The sequence below is a fragment of the Podarcis melisellensis genome (assembly GCF_964234715.1).
Source record: "Podarcis melisellensis genome assembly, chromosome: 1".
NCBI lineage: Eukaryota > Metazoa > Chordata > Lepidosauria > Squamata > Lacertidae > Podarcis > Podarcis melisellensis.
Window position 1 is genome coordinate 33,310,307 of NC_138528.1, and position 25,051 is coordinate 33,335,357.

At 42.9% G+C, this 25,051-nt stretch overlaps 2 protein-coding genes and 1 long non-coding RNA gene across 12 annotated transcripts in view; 1 reads left to right on the forward strand and 2 right to left on the reverse strand.

Moving 5' to 3' along the window:
* The window catches only part of LOC309373375, a 173,852-nt gene extending 172,138 nt beyond the window's left edge, over window positions 1–1,714 (reverse strand). The window contains exon 1 of the long non-coding RNA XR_014170006.1: window positions 1,499–1,714. This is a non-coding gene — a long non-coding RNA (uncharacterized lncRNA). The remainder of the gene's footprint in view (window positions 1–1,498) is intronic.
* RALGAPA1 (Ral GTPase activating protein catalytic subunit alpha 1) overlaps window positions 1–13,516 on the forward strand; it is a 123,203-nt gene extending 109,687 nt beyond the window's left edge. For 4 of the 10 annotated variants that reach the window (XM_081908134.1, XM_081908138.1, XM_081908140.1 and 1 more), the window contains 3 exons: window positions 2,458–2,582; window positions 9,984–10,098; window positions 12,367–13,516. In XM_081908134.1, coding sequence (XP_081764260.1) covers window positions 2,458–2,582; window positions 9,984–10,098; window positions 12,367–12,457 — 331 coding nt within the window. In that variant the 3' untranslated portion in view covers window positions 12,458–13,516. Of the gene's footprint in view, window positions 1–2,457; window positions 2,583–3,956; window positions 3,986–9,983; window positions 10,099–12,366 lie in introns of all 10 variants that reach the window. The other 6 variants (XM_081908136.1, XM_081908142.1, XM_081908143.1 and 3 more) reach the window with 3 other exon arrangements.
* INSM2 (INSM transcriptional repressor 2) lies at window positions 12,814–17,120 on the reverse strand. The gene has a single exon (XM_081913611.1). It carries the CDS (start codon window positions 17,032–17,034, stop codon window positions 15,697–15,699), a length of 1,338 nt encoding a protein of 445 aa, XP_081769737.1. The 5' UTR covers window positions 17,035–17,120; the 3' UTR covers window positions 12,814–15,696.
* Window positions 17,121–25,051: the final 7,931 nt, after the last annotated feature.

The following is a 25,051-nucleotide window of genomic DNA, read 5'->3' on the forward strand; positions in this document are numbered from 1 at the left end:
TTATTATTATTATTATTATTATTATTATTATTATTATTATTATTATTATTTATTTAGGGCCTTTGTCACCAAAAGGATTGGGTGCATGTGATCAAGGTCCAGTTTCCCCTTCCTGCTGCCACTGATGCCAGACATCCTTATGGAGTGAAAGTGGATTGCTATCTTCTCCCCCAAGGCGAACAGAAATTGTGTTCCGTGGTTCTTGAACGCATGTGCGTACACACACCTGATAGTTTCCAGCAAGGGGAGCTCAGCCCCATCTCCTCTAAAGAGGGGAATATTCTTTGTTGAGATTTCATAGGTCTCATTTGTAAAAAAAATAAGTAAATGGAACTCCTGCCAAGTGTTTCTCATCTTCTGAAAGAAATACATTTAAATGACATTAGAAGACATTGCTTCAGTAGAAATAGCCAAAAGAGCTGCATGCAAAAAATAAATAAATCCTGTTTTTAGAAAGATTAATAATCCAATGAGTACAGCAAGACAACTTCTACAAATTGTATGAGGAAAGTAACTGATTTTGAATCCCACTAAATCAGCCTATGACACAAAGTCAGCATGGTATTTTTTTCTTGATAATTGTATGTTGCTGCCTGCTGTTCTACATTTTGACAACCATTTCCATAGTTGCTTTCATGAACAGCAGAAATATTCTCTCCCTTTCTCACTCTCTCTGTGCTAACGGTAAAATCAGGCCCTCTGGAACAAGAAGCCTGGAGAGGGTTCTTCAAAAGCAACAACACTTCAAGATACTGGTCTCTTGTCAATATTATCAGCAAAAGAGGATGTAGGGGGAAAGGAAGAAGTACAATACTTTGCTGTTGATGTCCCGCAGACACTTTCTTCGCTGGTACAGGGATGCTATGGCCATTTTGCAAATATACCTACTTGTTTCAATAGCATAATTGACCAGTTATTTTTCCTAATACACAGATTTAGCTAGGTGTTTATCTGAACAGTTTAATTTGCTTGAGAATTATGGGGAAGACTGTTTTTAAGTGAAAATCAATATGGACTTTTCGTTCTGAATCTGTTTTTTTTAGTACTTAGTTTTAGATATTAAAATCTAACATTGAGAGCACTGATATTTTTTAAAGACCCTGTTGGGTGCTGTTCTGGGGATTTTATTTTGTAACATGTATTTACTGGAACCTTCCTTCTCTCATACTTCCTCAAATCATTGCATGTTATCTTATAAGCAAGGGTTTACAAAACCCTTCATAAAACAACAACAACCCTTGTTTATCAGATAACATGCAACCCATTTGAGGAAGTATGAGAAGCATGATCACTTGTTTTAATTACCGTATTTTTTGCACCATAACACTCACTTTTTTCCTCCTAGAAAGTAAGGGGAAATGTCTGTGCGTGTTATGGAGCGAATGCCTACAGATTACGGGGAGATCTGCTGCAGTCGTGAGCAGAGGATCCATGGTTACAGCCTGCACCAAAAAAATCACGCACCCACTGTTGCCTGGGGCCACAATGGTGCAAAAACATGGTTACAAAGCATGGATCCACATGGATCCTCAGGATTTTTGCATTGGGCTACCCCAAACTCACCGTCAGATCACATGTCTGTGGCCACAGCATGAACCACAAAAATCATACATCCACTGTTTCGTTTAGAATATTTTTTTTCTTGTTTTCCTCCCCTAAAAACTATGTGCGTGTTATGGTTGGGTGCGTGTTATAGAGCGAAAAATACGGTACTTTGTTTCCTTTGACCAGAGGTGCATTCAGAAGGTTTTTCACATTTCATTTCTGTGTAATTACTATCGAAGTGTTATCTTTGATGGTGGAAGTTGCTTCCAGCAAGAACCATGACCACCATTGGGATTGGAGATATGCCTCTCCAGCATTTTTATTCAGCTGCTGTTGTATGAGCAATGGGAAGTTGAATAATACCTGCTAAAGACTTCTGCATTAGCTGAAGATGTTGTTCTAGTTTCTGCTGTGACTCTGATCTCCATTGGACAGTGGGTGTGGCTTAGCCCTTCCAGAACATATATAAGAGTTCACTACCTTTGGGGCAGCTTCAGAAGAGTGATATATTCGGTTATTAGTCATATAGGAAGAACTTATGGGGAACCTTGAACTCTTTCAAACTCAATAAAGAGTTTTAGCTAATGTATTCTAGGTTCAAGAGGATGGGTAGATCAGTACAGAAAGATGGTGTGATACTGCACATTCAAGTGAGAGGCAAGAACTTAGGGTAGGGTATTGGGATCCTTTGAACATATTCATTTAAAATATTGTATAATTACAGGGGGCCTCTCTTGTATATCAGCCTTCAGAATAGGTAGGGATAAAGCTCTGAATTAGAATCATAAAATTAATATATGCATAAATAGATTGGTTAAAAGGAAACAACGTGGTTGTGTCATTGATCAGAATGTCATGCTGGCTGCTTTATTCTGAACTTTAAATTGATCCTTAACTTTTGGATAAAATTAGCTATGAGGAAAGAGCTCGATATCTGCAAACAATTGTCCAGCACCATCTTGATCCTTCAACTTTTGAGGACTATGCAGCTCAGGTTTTCTGTCCAGCACCTTGCCACCATTTGCCCTCTGAAACCGGTAAGAATGCAATAAATGCCTAGATTTCTGTTTGATAACACTTAAAATGCAGTATTTCTAGTCAAACTACCAATATTAAAAAATAATATTATTTAGATTTCCATGCTTAGGAAGCTGCATGTTGAGCAAATACAATTGTATCCTTCGTCTATCAAATTAGAGCGCTTACATACTCAAATTAGAGCGCTCACATACTCTACTCAGCTGTTGATCTATAATAAACCATTTTATTTATGAATGTTCCTAGATACCTTTGATTCCTCAAAGCCCAGTTGATGCACTTTATCTTCAAGAAGGTTGATTTTAGTCTTCATTTGGGAACCATGAAAGCTTTGCTGTTATCCACTTTCTAATTTTAAACTATGAATGGTTACATAGTCATTTTCCCCTATAATTTTTTTTAATCCTCTATATACAATGCTGCATTTTCAGTTACTAATAAAACAATCACACAGGGAGCAATCCTATGCACAAGAAGATAGCATAAAAGCAAGTCGGTGTAAGTTAGGCCGACGTAAAGTTACAGCAGATCCAAATGCCATTCAACAGAAGACAGTAGGAAAACCATTGTGTTTTATGCCAGGTTGCAAAGTCACATGACAGAGCTGAACAGACTAAGGTTTTGGAGCTCTCTGGTCCCACCCCCGAGATGCCCCTTTTGGGGGGACTTATACCAGCCTCCTGCGGGACGCAGGTGGCGCTGTGGGTTAAAGCCTCAGCGCCTAGGACTTGCCGATCGAAAGGTCAGCAGTTCGAATCCCTGCGGCGGGGTGCACTCCCGCTGCTCGGTCCCAGCGCCTGCCAACCTAGCAGTTCGAAAGCACCTCCGGGTGCAAGTAGATAAATAGGGACCGCTTACCAGCGGGAAGGTAAACGGCGTTTCCGTGTGCGGCTCTGGCTCGCCAGAGCAGCGATGTCACGCTGGCCACGTGACCCAGAAGTGTCTCCGGACAGCGCTGGCCCCTGGCCTCTTAAGTGAGATGGGCGCACAACCCCAGAGTCTGTCAAGACTGGCCCGTACGGGCAGGGGTACCTTTACCTTTACCTTTTATACCAGCCTCAGCTCAACCAAAGTCATCTCAGCTGTTTGAACCCCAACTGAGCCAGGAAGAGCAAGTTACGACAGCATATCTTCTGCTGAGCCAGGGTTGGGGGCTTACTGCCGGCTGAGCCTGTCTGAACTGGGAAACAACCGGCTGAGCCAGAGATCTGCCGTACCTGAATCTGCTCATCCCAATGACTCTTGCCATAGGATTGCCCCCTAAGAATCTAGAATAATCACTGAAGGTATCTAGAATAACTCAAGGCCTACCTGTACAAATAATTTCTTGAATTCCTGATGATTATATCATTTATTTTATTTCCCCTCTTTAGATCATTAAATATCAGTTCTTTATCAGAAGGTAAGACAAAGTGTCCAAAAAAAACCCCTCTGTTCTTATTAATCTTTTACTAAAGCTCTAAGCTTGTAACCACGTTGTATGCAAACTTTCCTGATTGCCCTTATTTTCTACCATTAAAAGAAAGAGAAATTCACACTGATTGAGAAATTCCCACTACCTTTTTTTCAAGTTTTAGTCTTTACTAACCCCAGGTCTGCATGAAACACTAACACTGTGGTTCTGGGATTAAGGGAACTAATGGGAGAGACATCTGTTGAGCTAGTAACACTCGATTGTGTCTGACCTTTCGTTTCTCAGCATGAACAAATAGTACTGGGTGACAGTGGTGTGCCTTGTACCCTGTACTGCTTTTCTTTGATGTTAGCACATACTTTTAGAATTCGATATAACAGAGAAAGGAAAGGGAGAAATAACTTGTTTGTTGCTGACAAACTGTTACGCTGTCTTGAAGCAGAAATTAGAATATTACCACTGATATTACTCACCTACTTGCAATAGAGACAAAAAAACTCAGAGCAGTTTTCTTCTTCGGAAAACAATAGATGGAAATCTAGTGACACCAACAGAAGACAATTGATGCAGCTATATTTGGATTTGCACATATGATTTAGAGGAAATAAATTAAAAAAATGTTTGGGCCCCAAAGCCATATGTTTTCACTTCCTTCCAGTGCTGATCATTTTTATCTGAATGTGAACAGGAAATAGAAGCAGAGGTGCACAATAAAATGAATGCCTGAGTGAAAAGGAACAACAGCATTCATGAATAAAAATAAAATTAAGGCAGTAGTTAAAAATACAAAAGTCACACGAAAAGGTCCTAATGGTGATTTTTAATATCTTATTTTGTCCTAATTAAGTCCACCATTTGATTTTAAACAGGCAAAATTACATATCTGTGTTTTAGTGATTGTAAAGGCTTCTGACCAAGTGATATGTAGCAGAGCTAATTTTATGGTACCTGCTTCTTTGTGTATAAGGGGCAGAAATATGTTTTCATAAGCTTTTGCCTTCCTCCATTAGTGAGTAGAGTACCTCACAATTTATGCTCAGGTGCATATTTTCTGAGATGGATTGAAATAGCTTCTCAGTAAGATCAGTTGTAAAGTGCTGAGTTGGAGAGATGAATGAGTGATCCTCTCTCTATCTCCTCTTCTGAATTCAAGAGGTACTTTTAAAAACTATTTTTAAAAAACATTTTAACAGCTGTCTGATAAGTAATAATGATGCCTGCTGTTAAAAGTGCATTAAAATGACATTGCCATCCTGTTTTTTAAATCTTAATGTTACAATGGCTTTTGCTTGTTTGGTTGTTTTTTTATATGGAAGAAATACCTGGAAGCTGCCATCTGTAGCTGAATATTGGTATTCAAAGAGCATGGAGTACTTACACTGAGTCAGCTCAGTGACCATCGTATCCAGTATTATTTGGAGGCAACTGTAAAGGACTCAAGTAGTCTCTCCATTCTTGTTACCTAATATCCATTAACCAGAGATGCCAGGAATTGCATGCAGAGCCTTCTAGATGCAAAGAATTTGTGGATTCAGTTTCATTCTTTTGTGTTGACATGTCAGGGTAATAAGGCTAAAATTCTTCTGGAGGTAGTATGTTTTTATATGTATGAGAAATATTCTGTCAGTACATCTCTCCATGAACAGGGAAGTTGGGAAAGAATGTAATGTAGATCATAGTTATAAAAAATTTAGGTTCTTATTTTTTTAAATATTTTTCATCATCTTTCCATCTGCCTGCCTTTATGTAATATTATTTTGGAGTCCATATAAATGAGACCTAATATGAAATATGCCAGTCTCCCACTGGAGGGATCTCCAAACACTTCTTCCCCCAGACATATAGGTGCCCAAAGTTTGTCTCATCATATTAAAAATACAAATGTCTGGGTGGGAAACCTGTGCAAAACAGTCAGATGTATTACAGCCTGATATGACCGTGTAACAATTTCAGATATGGTAAATGAAAGGTGTAAATTACTGAAATAAATTACTGAAACAAAAGAAGACAAATATTTAAGAACTACCCTGGTCAAATATTGAGCTATCGGCAGTGGGAAGACACTAGTAAATGTGGTGACTCAGAAATCATAAGAGGTTGAAATTGGTTTAATGATAGATTCATGGTTAAACATCTTGGACAGATTATTAATCAGCTGCTGGGACAGATTTTATCATATAAAATACTTTTTTAAAAAAAGATGGATGGCCAGCACTATTCCCCTCAGAAAATAAAAGCTTAAAAATGCAACCCTAAAAGATTTAACAACGCAGTCCTGTTCAAAGATAAATCTCACTGTGAATTCAATAGGTTTTACTCTTAGGTAAGTGTGTATGGGATTGCAGCTTAATTAAATCTGTCGGTTGCAATAAACAGAGAAGAGATTATTCCTTCTAAATTATTTTTGAAGTATGCTAAGTGATGAGTTCCCATTCTGGCAAAATTACTTGCATGCATAGATAATTTGGTAAGATTCCCCAGAAAATGAGGTGCAAATATAATTGTAAACGTATTTTCAAAGAGCAACAAAAATAACCTCAGGAATTATCACTTCATAATAATTCTAAGTATTTCTTCTAAATTGTATATGCAGATAATTATTGAACAAACTGAAAGATTGAGCTGCAACCAATGAAATTATAGGAGGGAGTGCAGGCTGACTTTATCAAGGGAAACATCACTTTCCCTTTGTTAGTAAATATGCACAAAATCCAAGGAGGCATTTGTATGCCATTTTTTTAAGATGGAGCTGCAACTTTCAGTACAATTAATTGTAATTAACTGTGGTTATAAACTGTGGACTACCAGCCTGCACACATTGCTGACAATTTACCGTACAAAGGTTAGAGTAGGAACTGCTGATGAGTTCCTGTCACCAGGGAGGATGAGACAATGTGTTTACTGGCACTATATTTATTTAACTTTTATGTTAACCTATGGATAAGAATAAGGATTCTGAACACCAGTCATCAGTCTGTTGGTGAACCCAGTTGGGTGGGTGGGGTATAAGTAGTACATCATCATCATTAAAATGTTGACTTCTGTATGTGATGATATGGTCTTCTTATCTATCATATAAATTGAATTCAAGCAATTTGGAACTGTTTGTAAAACAGTATTTAAAAGTGAATTATAAAACTGTATTTTGTGACCTGTCCTCCTCAACCCAACTAGTTTCTTATACAAGACTGAACAAGTTACCTATTTCATCATGTATTTGAGGGTTTGGGTTTTTCACCTAGCTGAAACCAAACTAAAAGCTGTTCGGCATCCAACACAATACTAAATGTTTTCTGATATATGCTGACAGTTAATTGTATCTAATCATAAGTTGAACAGACTTCCACTTGCACAGTAGGACTGCAGGCCCCTGCGTACCCCCGAAAAGCTGCTCTGGATGGTTGGGAGGTGTGAGGGGCTGCAGTGGAAGGAGGAAGAGGAAGTCCCATCACTATCACTCATAATAAGTGTGATTGTTCGAGCATGTCCAAAGCAAGAGGCAACTAAGTAAGGAACTGGCAACCACTTTGTATTACATGGTGATAAGAAAAGGGTTATCAGAACAGAGGTCCATATAGCTCAGCCTGTTCTCGTGTAACTGGTCATTCAGAGGTTCATAAATAGGGCAGATCCCCCCAGTCCCTGGCTTCGGAAATGTACAGAATATATTTCTGGTTATCGTGGTTCAAGGCCACTGAGAAAGATATATTCTGTGTATTTATCTGATCCTCTTTAAAAGTCATTTATGCAGTGCTTTTTTAGGAGGTGCTCAAGGGTACACCGTACTGGCACCTCCTTTTGTTGTTGTTAAAAAGTGCGGTACTTACTGTAACAACTGCATGATGAGTACAGTCACCTATTTTTCTAGAGAGAGAGAGAGAAAGTACTGCATTTATGCAGTATCCCCCAGCAATATTTAATCTATGCAATCTGAGAGACATCTCGTTTTGAAACCTGCTCACATTCAAGTTTGTGTCTTAAATTTTATTTGTGTGTATGGGGGGGGGGACAGGTGTTTTCTGCCACAAGAAATGGTGAACTAACGGCATGCATCTGCAGCCAGTTATGTGAACTCCAGTGGGAAATTGCATGTATGCATGTCAAATTCAAAAGTTAATCACTATGTTGGAAAAAGTTACACATGAAGTTCCTCTCAGTGATGCTGATTTTCTGTAACATTTGCTAAGCAATCCCCCTCCACAGTACTTGCTATAATCTTTATCATGACCACTTACCTGTCATACTTTCCTCTTATCTAAACAGCTCTGCTTGTGTAAATGCATGCATAAACTGAGCAGAGTGGTTTCTGCCTCCCTGTGGCTGGATCCAGAGCCACTCCAGTAATTTGAATGACATAATGACAGCGGCATCATAATGACATGGGTGCCCATGTAATCCTGGCTACTCTGCACTATTTATTTCATCATTCAGATGTTTAAAGAGCACTGTTTAATTCAGGCATGGTTGAGCTGCAACCACACCACTTGAGTGATTTACAAATTGCACCAAAGTCTATTTTTATTAAGTAAAAGAACCTATCCTCCTTTGTATTTCAGTTCCTTTTTATATCTTTCCTAGCTCTGGTCCATATTGTTTATAACATTCTAAATGTTTATATACTGAAACCTCACATACTTTCTTTTCTATTCTTATCCCTTTTGTAAGGAGTGTTCAGATAGTGGATTTTATCACCTCCTTGTAAGATGGGTGGAATGCAAATATAATAGTTCTCCCCCACTTGTTTAAAACTGAAGGCTAGCAGGTGATCTAAAATATATATATTTGTCAACTTCCATATTAATCACTACTGCACTTTTAGGCTCTAGTTCTGCATTTTCATCAATTGAAGGTTTGTTTTGTATTTATGCTCATTAGTACTGACGTTAGTATCACCTGCTTTGGGATTAAAGTGAACATTTATTACATGAAAGAAACCAAAATTGCCTCACACGTGAAACAAAAAATACGAAGGAAAAGAGAAACCCAGTATTAATCTACTCACCCATTGCTATCAAACAAAACTCAGATACAGTAAGGCTGCAATCCTGTGCACACTTACATTGGAGTAAATCCCATTGAACACTGTAGGAATTTCTTCCAGGTACACTTACCTAGAATTGTGCTGCATGTACATGTCAGACTTACCTGGCTCCTATTTTCACTAAAGCTAAATGCATTATCATTCATTTCCAGATACTTGCCAAGTTAAAGTTACAGATAGGTAGCCGTGTTGGTCTGCCATAGTCAAAACAAAAAAAATTCCTTCCAGTAGCACCTTAAAGACCAACTAAGTTAGTTCTTGGTATGAGCTTTCGTGTGCATGCAGACTTCTTTCTTTAACTTTTTGCCAAGTTAAAGAAATTATTCTGTGTCCAGAAACCACACTAAGTATTTCTTTAGCATTTATATTTCTTTTGCAAGTTGGTGAATTTTTCTCAGTGGAGTTTGCTCAGTGGAAAATGCTTTAGCACTACGGGAAGAATTTTAGGAAGAACGTCATTTCTTTTTCATGGGAAACCGGCTAGCTAGGAGAAGCCAGCTGTTGCCATGTCATATTTTATTGCAGATAATTTTGGTAGAAATGTGTAAATGATTCACAAACAGGAAAGAAATGTTTGTACCAGTATGGTTGTGTTATTTATAGCAATGACCCTGCTGAATCAGAACTTATTTTTATCGAACTATTTTTTTCTTTTCTTTTTTTCTTTTCCTTTTTCTTCTTCTTTTGTAACCTGTAGCCGGTGAGTATTCTTCCTGATCGTTGAGGTTCGTTTTTTGCATACTAATGCATCCCTCTTTAACCTTTAGCATGCACCGTTAGCGACATAACAAATTCTAACTTTCTCCTTTCTGTACTCATCTGTAAATGCCCTCCAACCTCTGCTGTCCTTGTCTCACGTCTCACACCTGTTATCTTTTTATCTTTTTCCCCCTTTTCCTCACTTCTGTCCACCTCTCCTTCATCACTTCTTCATTCTCAACAAAGAAAGAAATGGTGTGATATTTCTTCTCCTTCCCAAACCACCACTAGAAAGCATTGGCCACTTCAAGGTAAAGGGCAAAGGCTTGAAACGGAAGGTCTTTCACGCTAGCTGTGAATGGTATGCTATGCAGAGCATCAGCAATTATTTTTTACGCTCTACCTCATCATTTGAAATGCTTTGATTCCTTGTAAAACCAGAACAAGATAGAATTTATTAACATGGGGGGTGTTAAAAAACAGCCTTTCCCTGTAGGGAAGAGGACTTTTCTGCTTAGTTTTGTGGGGGGGGGGTTGTAAAGTGCAATAAATTTTCTACTCTTACGATTAGCAGAATGTTTGGAACTGCTATACCTGGATCATAAAAAGAAACACACACATTTGGAGAGCAAAAGCAGAGGTTTTGTCAGTTTCAGAAAGTGTTTGGCCAAAGCAGACGCAATAGCATTTGAGTTATTAGATCAGGCTTATGGCAGTGTTCTTTAAAAGCAGTGTTAGACTTCTGACCTGGCCATGATGGTTTGCAGTAACCTCTTTAGGAAATCTAGCTGAGTGGAAGCAAGAAATGTGTCCTAGGATTTATATGCCTTCAACAGGAACTCGGACATGAATGTTGTTGTTCTAACTTTGGAGATAGTGAAAACATTTTCTTAAAAGTGGTTTTCTGTATCAAAGCATTTTTCATAAAGCAGTAGTAATACTAAAATACTCAGGTCATTTTTAAAGTGGTAATTTTATCCAAATGCTTCAGAAGCATTCATAATGTTATAGGATCCAAACAGGTCGCACATGGAACAACCCAGGGATTTTTCAGAGGGGTACCTTCCCACTGCAGCCCTTCATGACTCTGAAAATATGCCTCTTGGAGGTTAGAAAGCACCTCAGAGGAAGATTTGACGCAATAGGTTGTGAGGTGGCTGCAAGGGGATGGTTGGCCATTTCCTTGTGAATGTGACTTTCCACTTGCGCATGGGGTTCTTTGAATTCTGTCCTATGCGTAAATTTTAATAAACTGTTCTTGAGCAAAAAATACTGTTCCTAATGAAGATGTCGTGGATATGCTCTTAGAGGAAATTATTTAATTTTAAATATTATAATAAATTACTCATTTACTAACTCAATTACAAGGGAATCCTGTTGATATTGTTGTAAACTTTAGCCCTGTACGACTTCTGTACTGCCATTGGCTATGAATCTGATGTTCTGTGTGTATAAAGTCCCTTAAAAGCAATTGGCTTCTGGTGGAATCCAGTTGGTGCTGTTGTGATCATAGAAGCACTTTACTTCCAGCAGATGCCTATGTTAATAGAAGAGGGTATGCTATTTTTCCTGATTCCCCCTCCCTGCTGCATCCCTCAGCACTCCCTGAAAATCAGCTCCAGAGAGTGGGGGGGGGGGGGGCTTGCAGAGCAGAGTGAGCTGATGCAAATGGAATCAGCCAAAATTGCTTCCGTTAGTGGACATCCGCTAGAACAAAAGCTTTTCTCTAAGGGCAAGGGCACAAACTGTATGTCCAAATACATGCATAGTACTAAAATAAGGTTGGACTTTTTTTGTTTACATTTACAACAGGGAACCAATGGAATGTATGTAGCTCCTAAAATATAGCTAAAGGAGTCTGAACTTAGGGCTGGAATTGACGATGTATATTTGATAGGCAACAAGTATCTGATCACAGATCTCTCTCTTTCTCTTTCTCTCTCTCTCTCTCTCACACACACACACAGAGAGAGAGAGAGAGAGAGAGAGAGAGAGAGAGAGAGAGAGAGAGAGAGATATCTTTACAAATGCATACAAGAATTCATCTTCCACAGCTTCATTAGTTAGGTAGATTTAAGAAAGAATTGTCTTTCTGGCAACTGAAGGCTGAACACGGAGCATGCTTAGGGGGAAAACACTGACCTGTTTTGCATCTCTCATAGAAGTCTGGACACTGCAATAAATCTTATCAACCTAACTCCTTTGCTGCTGTTCCTGCAACTTATTTTGGGGGGCCTATATGTGGGAAGGGTTTGTCTCAGATTCATCTTGTTCCTTTTACAAAGATACCGAACCATGTAGTGCATCCAGCTAGCATGATCTATTCACGCTTCTGCCCTGTTGAATCCTGTAGGAATTCATGTGGTGAGGGTGTTAAGTAGAAAATGGGTGCCAACCTCAGTCCTTGTATAGTATCTCCCCAGCCTCTTGCTGTGTTCTGACCTTCCTTCAGAGCTTAGTTAGATTTGCCATCAGCCTTCCACTCACATAAAGTGGAATGGGTTTGTTAATGATTGTAGCAGATGAGCTAGTATGGTTTCTTCTGTGTCTAAAGAAGGGTTGGGGACTTGCTCTTTCCTAACCACCAGCAGATTGTTCTCATATGTGGGGGTCTTCTTGTTTCCCATAGGCTCCTACCCAGAGACTCAGGCGTCCGAAGCTCCAACAGCAGCGCAGATGGACGGGCCCGATCTAGCCTTCCCCATTTCTCCCCGGACTAGCAAGAGCCGCATGTCCATGAAACTACGGCGCTCCTCTGGCTCAGCCAACAAGACCTAAGAATGGGTGAAGCCTGCAGCCCCCTTTCCTGAGATGTTTGTCTCCCCTCTGTATGGAATACTTGTCCCACATTTGTCCACTTGTTTGTTTATTTTAGAAAACCATATTGGAATTTTATTTCAAACTGAAAATACCTTGGCTTTCGTTAGAATATTTTTATCTAATTCCCTGCTTCCATAACTTGTCAGTGTAGGGTCATTTCTGCACCCATTTTACCTTTCCTTGTGAGACCCTGTTTTAACCTCTGGGTCTGTTGCTAGCCACACCTGGGGCTGGAGACTGCAGGCATGTTTCTCTGTTTTGTTGTACAACCCTCTAAATTAAAAAGTACCATTTGCAAATGAATGTACTATTCAAATGAAGATGCACCTCTGGAGTCCTCTGCAAAGGTCACTAGGAGACACAGAATTATGTACAGAGAATATATGTGATAAGAATTAAGGCCCTTCAAGTAAACAGAGGCCCATCGCCATCTCTCTTACTGTCATTCGCTGCTGGACAGGCACCACAGCAAGATCCCAGTGCTGAAATGCTAACAGCTTTCTACTCTCCTGCTAGTATTTGCTTTCCAGATGTGAGTTATGGCACTGTCAGCCTTCCTCTTCCGAAAACTGTCCCTTGGTCTATCTGTAAGATATGCATACTTTCAAGCCCTTTGCCATGTCAGTCATTTGCTCTGAGCTCTGTACCATTACTGGGGAGAAAAAGGGACTGTGCCCTTGCAGCGGCAGATGTATGCACAAACACATTCCACTCCAAATTCCCACTACCCCCAGACGTATTTTCATACCGAAAAAAATACAACTATGTTGTTCGCCATATTCTGCTCTAACAAAATGTAGCATGGCACCGGTACTAACTGCATGTGTAAATATCTGTCCTTCACCTGGGCAACTATAGAAATATATATTGATGTATTTGTTCACCGTGTAGTATATACAAATTTGTAATGGTTGAAAAAAGACATGCTATTTAATAATACAATAAAATTATTCTTACCACCTGTGTATGCTCTGTATTCCACTGCAAATATTGGAAAGATTGCTTAAATCAATCACAGTATTAGTAGCTTCATGAGGAGAGTGGAGAGCAGGCATGGAATGGCTCGTGGTTGTAAGATTGCAAAGCTTTTACAGCAAGCTTCTTAATTGACAGTTTACGGTAACTCACAGTCCCTTTTTGGGGTAATTCTGCACATAAATATTAAGTTCTGAGATACTTCCAAGTGTATAGGATTGCCACCTTAGTCCCACTTCGTAGTTCCAAGATAATGCTTGCCTAAATCCTTCCTTTCTGGCTCAATAAATTTTGCTTAAGCGGATTGATAATGCTGTACAAAGTGAATAATTCCATGTTGAATTAATATTGCTGAAAACATCCTTGCAAAAATAATAATAATGAATGCCTGTTTGGGTTCCAAAGTAGAACAAGTTCAAATAGCTACATTATAATAGCAGCTTAAAATTGAAGCAGTTGACAATTCCTTGACAGTAAAATGTCTCTTTGGGAACTCTCTTAAAGAAAGGCTTTTAATTTTTTTCCCATTAAGGTAAAATCATTATCTAACTTAGTTCCTAAAAGTATGTAGAAATACTTAACTTCTACATACTTGGTCACATAGCATGCTGTATTTTTCAAGTTTCAAAATAATTTCACTAATGTTACCCTAGTTAAAATGAAGTTGCCTTTCCGTATTTCATCTTCCATCGATCAATACTTCTGCACACACAACAGTTAAATCCAGCTATAAGTATCAATTTACAAAGGACTATGCAAATTTAATCAATAAAAGTTGCCCCCTATCTACAAACAGGTTTGCAAAAGTGGACTTCCAGCAAATGTATCAGTGAAGAAGTTGGAGAGGGAATTGACCACCAGAATTTCTAAAATGGTTACTAGATTTGAAGGCTGGGGTCCAAAAAGATGTCTGCTCAAGTAATCCAGTACACTATTAGACTTGTACATTTAACAACTAATCCTTATGCGTTAGTGCAAGCTGTTTTTGAAGCTCTTTGGTTTGCCATGTAGGATGGGGTGGCTGTTAAAAAGAAAGACTAATGCTTTGTTTGACTAATTGAACAATTTTCATGAATCTTGAAATTCTGGCTGAACATTTTGGACTTCAAAGTAGCTTCCTGCTTTCTCTTTTTGTATGCGCTCCCTTTTGCATATCATATTTTTTTTAACTTAAAAGAGTGGAACAAGATGCTCAGAAAATAGGCAGAATACACTACCAAAAAAATCATCAATCCAGAATTTAATAGCCAGCAATGAGCAAGAGCAGACAAAGGGAACTTTGCACATTGTATGTATGTATATATTTATATATGTACTTATATGTATATATAATAGGACTGCACGCTGACTTTCTACAAATATCAGACAGTGTTGTAATACAAGATACAACGAATAAAACACTTCACAGCAAATTAAACTCTTTAAACCCTCAGAGGCTGGAGAGGCAGATTCCACTAATTAAGTATGAGGGCTAACTAGTTCTCCTGGAGAATTAATATTTTTTTGTTAAATACAATGTCGGAATGTACTTTGATCCTAGGGACAGGAGTGACCGGAATGAAATCGTTCAGGCCCCCATTTTCCCTAGACAGCTTTTACTCGCAGGCAGGCACACAGATGGCTCTAGGTTTGGCTATAGTATTTCGAGTACACAGAAAAATGTCTCTCTACCCCACACCCACGCTTAAAGCAATGTCACATTTTCCAGTCCTGTAGTGGAAGGGGTGATTCCCAATCGCCTCAAATAGACTGTTGGCTCGCTTTCCCTTTCGCTTTCTTGAAGTGACAAGTTTTAAGTACTGTAAGTGGAAACTGGATTCACAGAATATACAGTGCACCACTCTACCCTTTCATAAGGCAGTAAGGCTAATTGTGTTCATACATTAAAAACGTTTGGCATGACGTATTTCTAAAGTCTGGTGATTTCCTTGGGCTATGCACTGCGATTTTCCATAGGAATTACAGTTCGGATAGGATTCGTTCGGGTCTCCACCATCGGATTGAGGATCAAGGCTTAGGGGGCGAAGGAATTCTATCGTATAAATCGGTTCCCGCTAACTGGAGAATCGGTCAGTCAGCATCTGGCAATTTCATAGTTCAAGTCTGGTAAAGAAGCGGTGGCACATACCCCCTCACTTGCGCACCCCCACCCCCCCACCCCCATCTAGCAGCCCGGCCTGACAGGCATCTGCAACAGGAGCACCTGCCTGTTCTCCGACGGGTGGCACTTGTTGATGTGCCGAGTGAGGCCGGGCGAGCTGAAGAAAGTCGAGGGGCAATGTTTGCAGGAGAAGATCTGCTGCTCGCCGTGCGCCACGCTGCCCTCGGGCTGCCCCAGGGGCAGCAGCAGCTCCTCCCGCACGGCGTGCCACAGTCGGTGCTTGTCCCGGATGTCCGCCGAAGGGAAGTGCGCCCCGCACAAGTGGCACGGGAACGTGATCTGCTGCGCAGGCGGCGGGCTCCCGCCGTAGCCCAGCGCCCCGGGGGCCTGGTGGGTGCCCAGGTGCTTCCGCAGGTACGCCTGGCGCCGAAAGGTCTTGTGGCAATAGGGGCACAGGAAGAGCTCGCCGCCGGGCGCGCCCAGGCTGGAGCCGTCGGCGGCGCCCGCTTCGCAGTGCTGCTGCTGGGCGGCTCGGGACGGGGGCGGCGGCGGCGGCGGGTCCCGGCAGCAGGAGCTGTCCGCGGCGCCGTGGTGCTGATCTGGTCCGGCCTGGCCGCGGCTGTTCTCTTTGTCCTGGGCGGGGCCGGGCGCCGAGGGCGGGCGCGGCTTGTGCCAGCGGCGGTGCGACGCCAGGTTGGCCGGGCAGCTGAAGATCTTGTGGCACTCGGGGCAGCGGTACTCGACGCGCACGATCCGCGAGCAGCGGTGCTGCGCCAGCGCCAGAGGGTCGGCGTAGGGCTCCTTGCACAGCTGGCACACGAACTCGCCCAGCAGCGGCGGGCCTGCCCCGCGGGGCCCCTCCGACGCCCCCTCCGACGCCGCCTTGATCCGCAAGCCCAGCACGGGCGACGTGGTCACCTCGTCGGCGAAGCTCAGCTTGCGCACGGCCTTGGGCTTCTTGGCCGGGGGCGCCTTGGCGCGGGGCGCCCGCTTGAGCGCCGGGTAAAGCGGCGGCGGTGCCGAGGTGGCCGGCAGAGAGAGCGGCAGCGGCAGTGGCAGCGGCGTGCGAGGAAGCAGAGGCAGCTTCTCCGCCGCGGCCAAGGCGGGCCCCGCAGGGAAGGACTCCGCCGAGGCGGGAGAGCGCGCGCAGCGCTGGGGCTCTCCGGCGGCTGAGGCGGCGGCGGCGGCTGCGCTGTCCGAGGTGCCTGCGCCCCACACGGCCGCCAGCGGGGCGTTGGGCTGAGGCAGCAGCTGTTGCTGCGGAGGGGGCTCGGGCGAAGGCGCCGGGACGCGGGGCGTCTCCTCCGCGGGGCAGGGCGCGGGGGGCAGTCCCGGAGGGGGGCGCACCCGGTAAGAGCCCCCCGGTCTCCTGCTCCGCTTGACGAGGAACCCCCGCGGCATCTTCCGCGACGCCCCACGGCAGCGCTCCCTTTCCACCGGCGGCTCCGCGTGCCCGACGGGAGTTTATACCTCAGGCACCTCTGGGGAGCCCGCGCGTCATCCTCTCTCCGGCCCAGGGCTGCCAATGAGGAGTTGGGAAGGCGAGGGGAGAGGAGAGGGCGGGCAGGGGGGGGGTGAGGGAGAGGACTGGAAAAGGCGGGAGAATCGGAGCTGGGGGAGGAGGGAGGCCACTTTCCCAGCCTGCGCCAGGAGGTGGGGGTGGGGCCGTTTACCTCAGCGAGCGCCCCGCGAGTTTCGCGCCCAGCGGCCCCCACAGGTGCCTGGCCGCGCCGAACTGCCCTCTCGGCCCGGCGCCCTCCCTTTTTGCCTCACCTTCCCGGGCGAGCAGAGCCTCCTTCTTCGGAACTTGCCTCAGATGGCAAACGCGCGGGGAAAAGTCTCCTCAGCAAGCGCTGGTCCAGGGGATCCCAGCTCCCCGCACGTGGAAGCTGGGAGGCGCCTGGAGCTCAGCCCCTTCCCTTCGCCAGCGGGTGGGCTTGAGGTGCAGCCCCCCCCCCGTAAAGCAAACAACCGAATCTCCATCTTTTCCTGGGTGGGAGCAGGGGTGGCAACTTGAATAAAATATTGGGGGGGCCGCATAATCGATCACATGACGGAGCACACCCACCCACTACTGAATGGCAATGCCCCTCAACTTTGGGGAGGCGGCTCCCTCAAATATTTTATTGGGGGGTGGCCAGAGGGAGTTGGCTCCTATGGGTGGGAGGTGCGGGTGGGGGACTCCAATAGACAACAAGACAACCCTTTCGCAATCAATATTAGTGATAACAACGGTCCTTCTCTTGATTCGCTTTATTGAAAAGAAGCCCCTGAAAGTATCTTGCCAGTTCCTCGACAGACCCGCTGCCGTTCTTTGGGTATCCCGTTTCTCCAGCCGTGTAATTCCGCTGAGGAAAAGGCAAACTAACTATGAGGAAGCCGCTTCTCCAGCTCTGAAACAGCCGCGACTCTGCTAGGAGGTGCTTTGCCAATAAGTTCAGGGTACAGTATCTTCCTAGGACAACTTAATCGGAGTCTTCTAACTGGAGCAGCCGGGGAGCTGTCCAGCAGCAGCCGTAGGTTTCTTTTGCGGATCTGGAGCCCAGGGAAGAAACGGGGACGACATCTTTCTTCAGCGGCTCCCCCCCCCCCCAAACTTATTTCCATGCAGCTGCAGTCATGCTTCTGGCAACCCTGCTTGCTGCTGGAGAAACAGAAGGCTGCGGATCTTTTCTTTCTTTCTTTCTTTCTTTCTTTCTTTCTTTCTTTCTTTCTTTCTTTCGGGGAGGGTGTGTGTGGAAGGACTGCTTCCAACATGGCCTTGAGTTGTCACCCCCTCCGAAAGCCAGCAGGACTTAGCTGGGTCTCAGAATCTGTTTCCAGTTCCAGGTTTCAGCCTTGACAAATGCAGGACCTCGGGGAATGTAGACAGTCTCTTTCCTTCTCCACGAAGTGACCTCTAGCACCACTAACTGAAATGCAAATTGCTATGCAAGTAACTTCAGCTGCAGAATGTCATTTTAATAATTTAGTTTGCTCTGATTCTCTCACAGCTTGACTACTGCATCTTGAAACTTTTCTTGTCAGAACTTCGCTTTCAACTTTATCCAAAACTTTGCTGTGGAAATTATTCACCTCCCTCAGTTGTCCGATAATAGGGTGACCTTCCTCAAATATTTATTCCACCCTCTTTCACGTCCAGTGAGTGGAATAAAGTCTTCATTCCAACATTGGAAGGTCCTCAGGTGTACATATGCAAGAGCTACAACATAATTTATCCCAAGTCATCAGTGACAAGATAATCACATTGCTTCCTTTTATCAGCCAGGTACATGAAAAGGGAAAAGTTGCAGATTGATATGTGCGTCAGTAATAAGGGGGGCGGGAATCAAACCCAAGGCCTAGCTAGCCTGCCTTCTGTTCCCACAGTGGCCAGCCGCATGCCTATAAGTTCAGAGCTAGACTTGAGCACTATAGTAACAGCACTGATCTATAGTGGATTTTTTTCAATAAATGTCAGGACCCAGAGTCAGGTGTAGATCAGTGATTTAAAAAATGCTGGTGTCAGTGTTAACTATTTATTCAAACAAACCAAAACAGCACAGGCCTAGTGATTCCTGCAACTCTTCCCAGTATGTGGCAGTTGCGAGGAGTGAAGGTCTCCGCCTTCCCCCAGCTGCCTAAGCTTTTTCCCAAGCAATCAGAGACTGCATCTATGTGCAACCAATCTCTCCTCTGCTCTTTTCATTTCTCTGTGTGTTCTGGGAGACCAGGAAGGGAGCTGACCACAGCAGGAGGGGGAGACTTCCTGGATGCTTCAGCAGCCAGCCTCATCTCTGTCTCTTGGCCCTCCTCTCCAGTCTCTGAATCAGGACTGCTTTCTGCCTCAGTTTCTTCCTGCTCACTAAACCCTGTTGCCTCTTCAGCTTCTAACACCTCCTCCTCCCAGTCTTCTCTCTCTGACCACTCATTGTTGTCTCACCATCAGTCCCCTGGCTCTGCGCCTTCTTTTCCTGGGGGTTCCTTTGGGGGTTCCATAGCTGTTGCCTCCCACCACTCCTCTGCATCTAGCCAGTTCATAACAATAAAGGTAATAAATAATATTTAACATTTGTACAGCACTACCAAGTAGGGTGGCACTGTGGGTTAAACCACAGAGCCTAGGACTTGCCGATCAGAAGGTCAGCAGTTCGAATCCCTGCAACGGGGTGAGCTCCCGTCGCTCGGTCCCTGCTCCTGCCAACCTAGCAGTTCAAAAGCACGTCAAAGTGCAAGTAGATAAATAGGTACCGCTCCAGCGGGAAGGTAAATGGCGTTTCCATGTCAGAAGCAGCTTAGTCATGCTGGCCACATGACCTGGAAGCTGTATGCCGGCTCCCTCAGCCAATAAAGCAAGATGAGCACCACAACCCCAGAGTCGGTTGCAACTGGACCTAATGGTCAGGGGTCCCTTTACCTTTACTTTACCTTTACCTTTACCAAGTATTCAAGTATTCACGTGCATTCTTGTGTTGTACTCCTTACAACAACCCTGTAAGGTAAGTCAATATTATCATCAATATGGCAGATGGGGGAAATGAGACTGAAAGAGAGCGGCTTGCCTAAGACCACCTAATGAGATCATTAAAGAGGTAAGACCGGAATCAGGGAATTGCTAATTTGTAGCTCAGTCACCAGTATGAAACACCACCTCTCTGTGTACACAAAATACAAAGAAGTCAACTGACCAGTTATGGGAATCAGTGGGATAAAAGCAGGAACACTGCTCATGTGGAGCTACTGATGCTTCTCAAAAGACCTTAATGTTGCGAAAGAGGAATGAAGCCCTAAAGAGGGCTTCCATGCTTGAAGAACAGCAGCATATTTTGACTAGGAATCAACAGGGGACCACATGTTGTTTTCCGGTGCAACTTGTTCCAATTTCTTTCATCCCTAACCAATTATTCTTCCCCATCCTTAATAAAGCACCTTTTTGGTTTTTTTGCAAAAAGTGTTGTGGGGTTAATAAATAGGGAAAGGTAGGCACTCTGGAACACTCACTCTCTGAAAACAACAATCAAAGCTTTCTTCTAATTCTTCTTACACCATCAGATACCACTAGAAGTAAGAGTGCTGACCTGGTGGGAAAGATTTGTGTGAAAGGCTGCACACATTCGGCTCTGCTTTTCACATGTGTGCCCCTGTGCTGTGAGAAATTTTACCAAACTGAATCACCGCCTCTCGCGGGTTTGAGTGCACATGTGAAGGGACATTGCAGAGCTCCTGGTTTAGAGCAGGCACTACTGTAATTCTCCAGAGAGTTGTGTCAGGGCTGGTAAAAGCCTGGGAGAAGCTTGCTTGCCGTTCAGAACAGCTGGGATCAGAATCATAACTCCCGCGAGAGATCTACTGCAGACTCCTGAGACACTAGAGGGAGAGAGGTTCTCAGGGATGAAAATGAGTGATTTACACCACACAGCTTTGCTTAAAGCAGCGCTCCAGTTAAGCAAGAGATTATGGAGCACAGAGCATTTTCACAGAGACTGTTATATGTGAGTGATATATAACCCTTTCTGAATTTACTTGCATCTTGGGGTACAGCAAAGAGGATAAGGACTATTTGTCACTGAAATAACAACAAAATACTTCCCCCATAAATATTCAGGGGAAAGAGCTAACATCACTTGGCAAGTATATATACTAAGTGCATTTGCTGGAAATCTATATGGTGGCATTTTCCCCCCCTCCCAGAAATCTATAATGTCTCCATCAATAGGCCAACTCAATCATCAACTCTTGAGAAGTATGGAATATTTTTCTCTTTGAAATGCCCCAGATACCTTGAAAGTATTTCACACTTGTTGCAGTTCAAACTGTTTGTCATTTAAAGGCATTTTTATGAGCTCCAGGAATAAGTCATCTTTAGGAGGGGTGACTCAGAAGTCTTAACAGAAGACTCTAGTAGAGTCAGGAGATTTACTGTATATCAAAGCTCTTTTCAAGGTGTAATGTGTAATGTGCGTTTTAATTAGGGGCCTACAAGATGGCATAGCTTCAAAAGAACCTATTTCCAGATCAGTGCAGTGTTTCCTTTGGACTCTCTTAGAGTTAAGCTTGAAGTGATCACCCACTTCTTGCTTATCCTTGTGCTCCTGGTAAGGAAATAGTCAGCCTTCAACACACAATCAGCCTTGACAAGAGTAGGCAAGGGCACCTATAACTGGCACAATAGAGCTGAATACTGCTGTTTAGCAGGAGATTCCAACTCAACATCAGGAAGAACTTTCTGGCAGTAAAAGCTGTTTGAGAGTGGAACAGTCTCCCTCGGGAGGTTGTGGACTCTCCTTCCTTGGAGGTTTTTAAGCAGAGGTTGGATGGCCATCTGTCATGGATGCTTTAGTTAAGATTCCTACATTGCAGGAGCTCAGACTATAATTCTACCAACACTACAATTCCATGATTCTTAAGGGGTGTTCTATCTTTTGTTTTATGGTAATATGAGAATAACTGGGAGCATTCTGGTAGTTAATGCTATGACTTGAAAATGGTTATGCCCAGGGCTTTCTTTTCAGACAGAACTCAGTTTCAACACCTCTCAGGTGGGCACTATTGCCATTATAAGAGAACAAGGGAGGTGTTCATGGTGAGTTCTGGTAGCTCCTTTTCTAGAAAAATAGCACTGGTTATGCCTGTTTGTTTACCTGTTTACTACATTTTTATTCCCCCTTGCTTCCAAAATGCTCAAGATGGCGTACTCACTTCTCCCATGTCTCCTTTTATCCTCACAACAAGCTTTGTGTGGCAGGTTGGACTGAGAGACAGTGACTTAAGGTCACCCAGTGAGTTTCATGGCTGAGTGGGGATTTGAACCCTGGCCTCCTAAGGTCTAGTGTCCAACACTTTAGCTACCTCACCTCAGCTGGTGAAAACCATGAAGGAAAATTTCCAAAAACTTTTATCTCCAAGATACTCCCACTGAGGGGCTTACAGAGTGGTCTTTTCTCCCCTGAAGCAAAATAAACTGCACGCGCACATTCACACTCTGTGCAATCGATATGTACTTTATTCTGTTCTTTATTATCAGGTTTCTCCTCCTCCCCATAATCTGAATTGACTCATTAGCAGTTATTCTCTGCATTCTGGGAACATGCCCCAGCTGACTCTCTTTGGTTTTTATTTTATTTTTTAAAAGAAGCATTTCAGTACTAGCAGCTTTGTTTTCCCAGCGCTGCAATTATGTCTCTTTTGCTTGTCACCGGATGGAAGCTCTGGAGGACAGGGTAGTTTAAAAAGCATCAAAACTAGTTAGGGCTGATTTTCTCCACAACACTTATTTAAATCTGGAGAGAGAGCACACAGAATGATACCTGCTCTCCATTACCTCTCTTCTATTTCACCTGTGACTACGTCCTTATTGACCTACAAATTAGGTACTAGAAAATCATCTTCCTCCAGCTCTAGGGAAGTAGGAATCAGCAGCCACCAAGTGATATTACCCATTGTTGTTTCTATTAACTTTATACCTACTGCATCAAATCAAATTAATCTCCAGCTTTGCTATTATAAGGACTGCCATGTTTTTTCTCATTTCTGCTCTCTGGCTTACAAGGGTCCTATGTGTTCCAATTAGTGCTAGAGACAAATTTAAGCAGCTGCTAGCACCTGCATTTTCGGAGGGAGTTTGTCATTCTTTTTTCTTTTCTTTTTACTTTTGTCCCAATGTGAACCAATGTTTTGCATTGGACACAATTTAACTTCAATCTGATAGGTTCACAAATTGCCCTCTGAATCAACACCTTAACAGTGTCATAGGGCTTCCATTATGTCCTTTTCCTGCAGCAACTGTTTCTCTTCCACTCTGTTTTTTTTTGGGGGGGGGGTTGCTTTAACATTCGCCCTAAAAAGAGTTATGTGAAACTTGAAAGCTACCTCACCACTTCATAAACTTTTAGTTGGTCCTAATAAAGGTATTGTGCTTCGTTTGTTCTGTTTCTATCTCTGAAGGGCAAACACAGTTGTACGTCAAGGAAAATATTGGGAATGAAGAATAAAAGAGAGAGAAGAAAATAGAATAGGAAGTGAACAGAATGATATAACATATTAGAGCTTTTTGACAAAAACTCAGTATGGAGACTGGAAGCTGCTTGAAGGAAGAAAGAAAACAACACATTTTTGATATTTCAGAAAATACCTGGGATATAGATGATGAATTGCAGGATGCACTACTAATGAAAATCTAGCATGAAGAGGCTTGAATACACAAAAGAAAGAATAACTTCAGTGGTGCCTTTGTACATCAGCTAGGACTGCTGCACTCCTGTTGCCTTGTGAATTGCCTGGGTATTCCTCTTAAAATGAAATGTGCATTATTTCAACAAATAAATAAACCACTTGCCTGGGGGCAAACCTTATTAAACTGAATGGGACTTGAATTCTAAATATGCAGAGGATGGCACTGCAATTCATCTGACATGGGCTTTATACAGGCATGCAGTCATTTCACCATATGCACAGAATGAACTGCAGGTCAGCAATCATACCTACAGGTTAGATATCGACAGTAGAGCATAAACTAAATTATCAGGAAGTAAAGATAATGGAAATAAATATATATATATTCTGAGTGCCAGAGCACAAATACAATGCATAAGCCCAACAATCACCAAATATATCAGTTTTGGAAGGATCCAACAGTTTTCATTTTCCTACAGATAGCTGATGAACCTGGAGTTTATGTTGTAGAATTGGTTTTAATAAGCATCTTTGGGCATAACCAAAGTGGATTGAAACGGCATGTGGATTTTAGGATATGATGAAATGAAGAGTTCTTGAGGCCAGAATTTAAAGTGAGGATATTCTGGACCGGTAATTTCCAAGGTGTGGTATGTGTGCCCCCAGGAGTACACAAAAGGCTTTCAAAGGGTACATGGCAGAATTATATATTTTTAAAAAAAACCTTTATCAAAGGGTTGTTGTTGTTGTTTACCTGCAAAAACAATTCAAAGATAAAATAGGGAAGGGGCATGTGATTATACTGAGTTTGGGGAAAACATTCAGTTGGTAGAGAACAATGCAGTGACTCGTATGCAGATAAAATTTAGACCAATAGTTCTCAACACCGGTCCTCAGGTATTGAGGCTGTGGAACTGCAAGATGATATGAGTGGTTGATGCAGTGGCCTCCAAGCACCCTTTCAATCACTGCAAAACTCAATTAGCTCTTGGTTGCTCTGGGAAGCTGCTGATCCTAAAGCAAATTGCACAAAGACTAGAGAACAAGTAGTGCAAGTCTCACTCTGAAACTGCTGGGTTAGATGGGCCTTTGGCCTAATCCAGTAGGCTCTCCTTATGTCCTTGGTTATCAGATCTCAGCACATGAACAGAATACTTTGGGTTTATCAATTTCAGTAGTTAGCCGAAGAACCTGGAGCATGAAGCCTTTCAGGTCCAGGAGGATTGCCTGAAGTCAGCCTCCGAAATGGATGGAGCAGGAAAGCAGT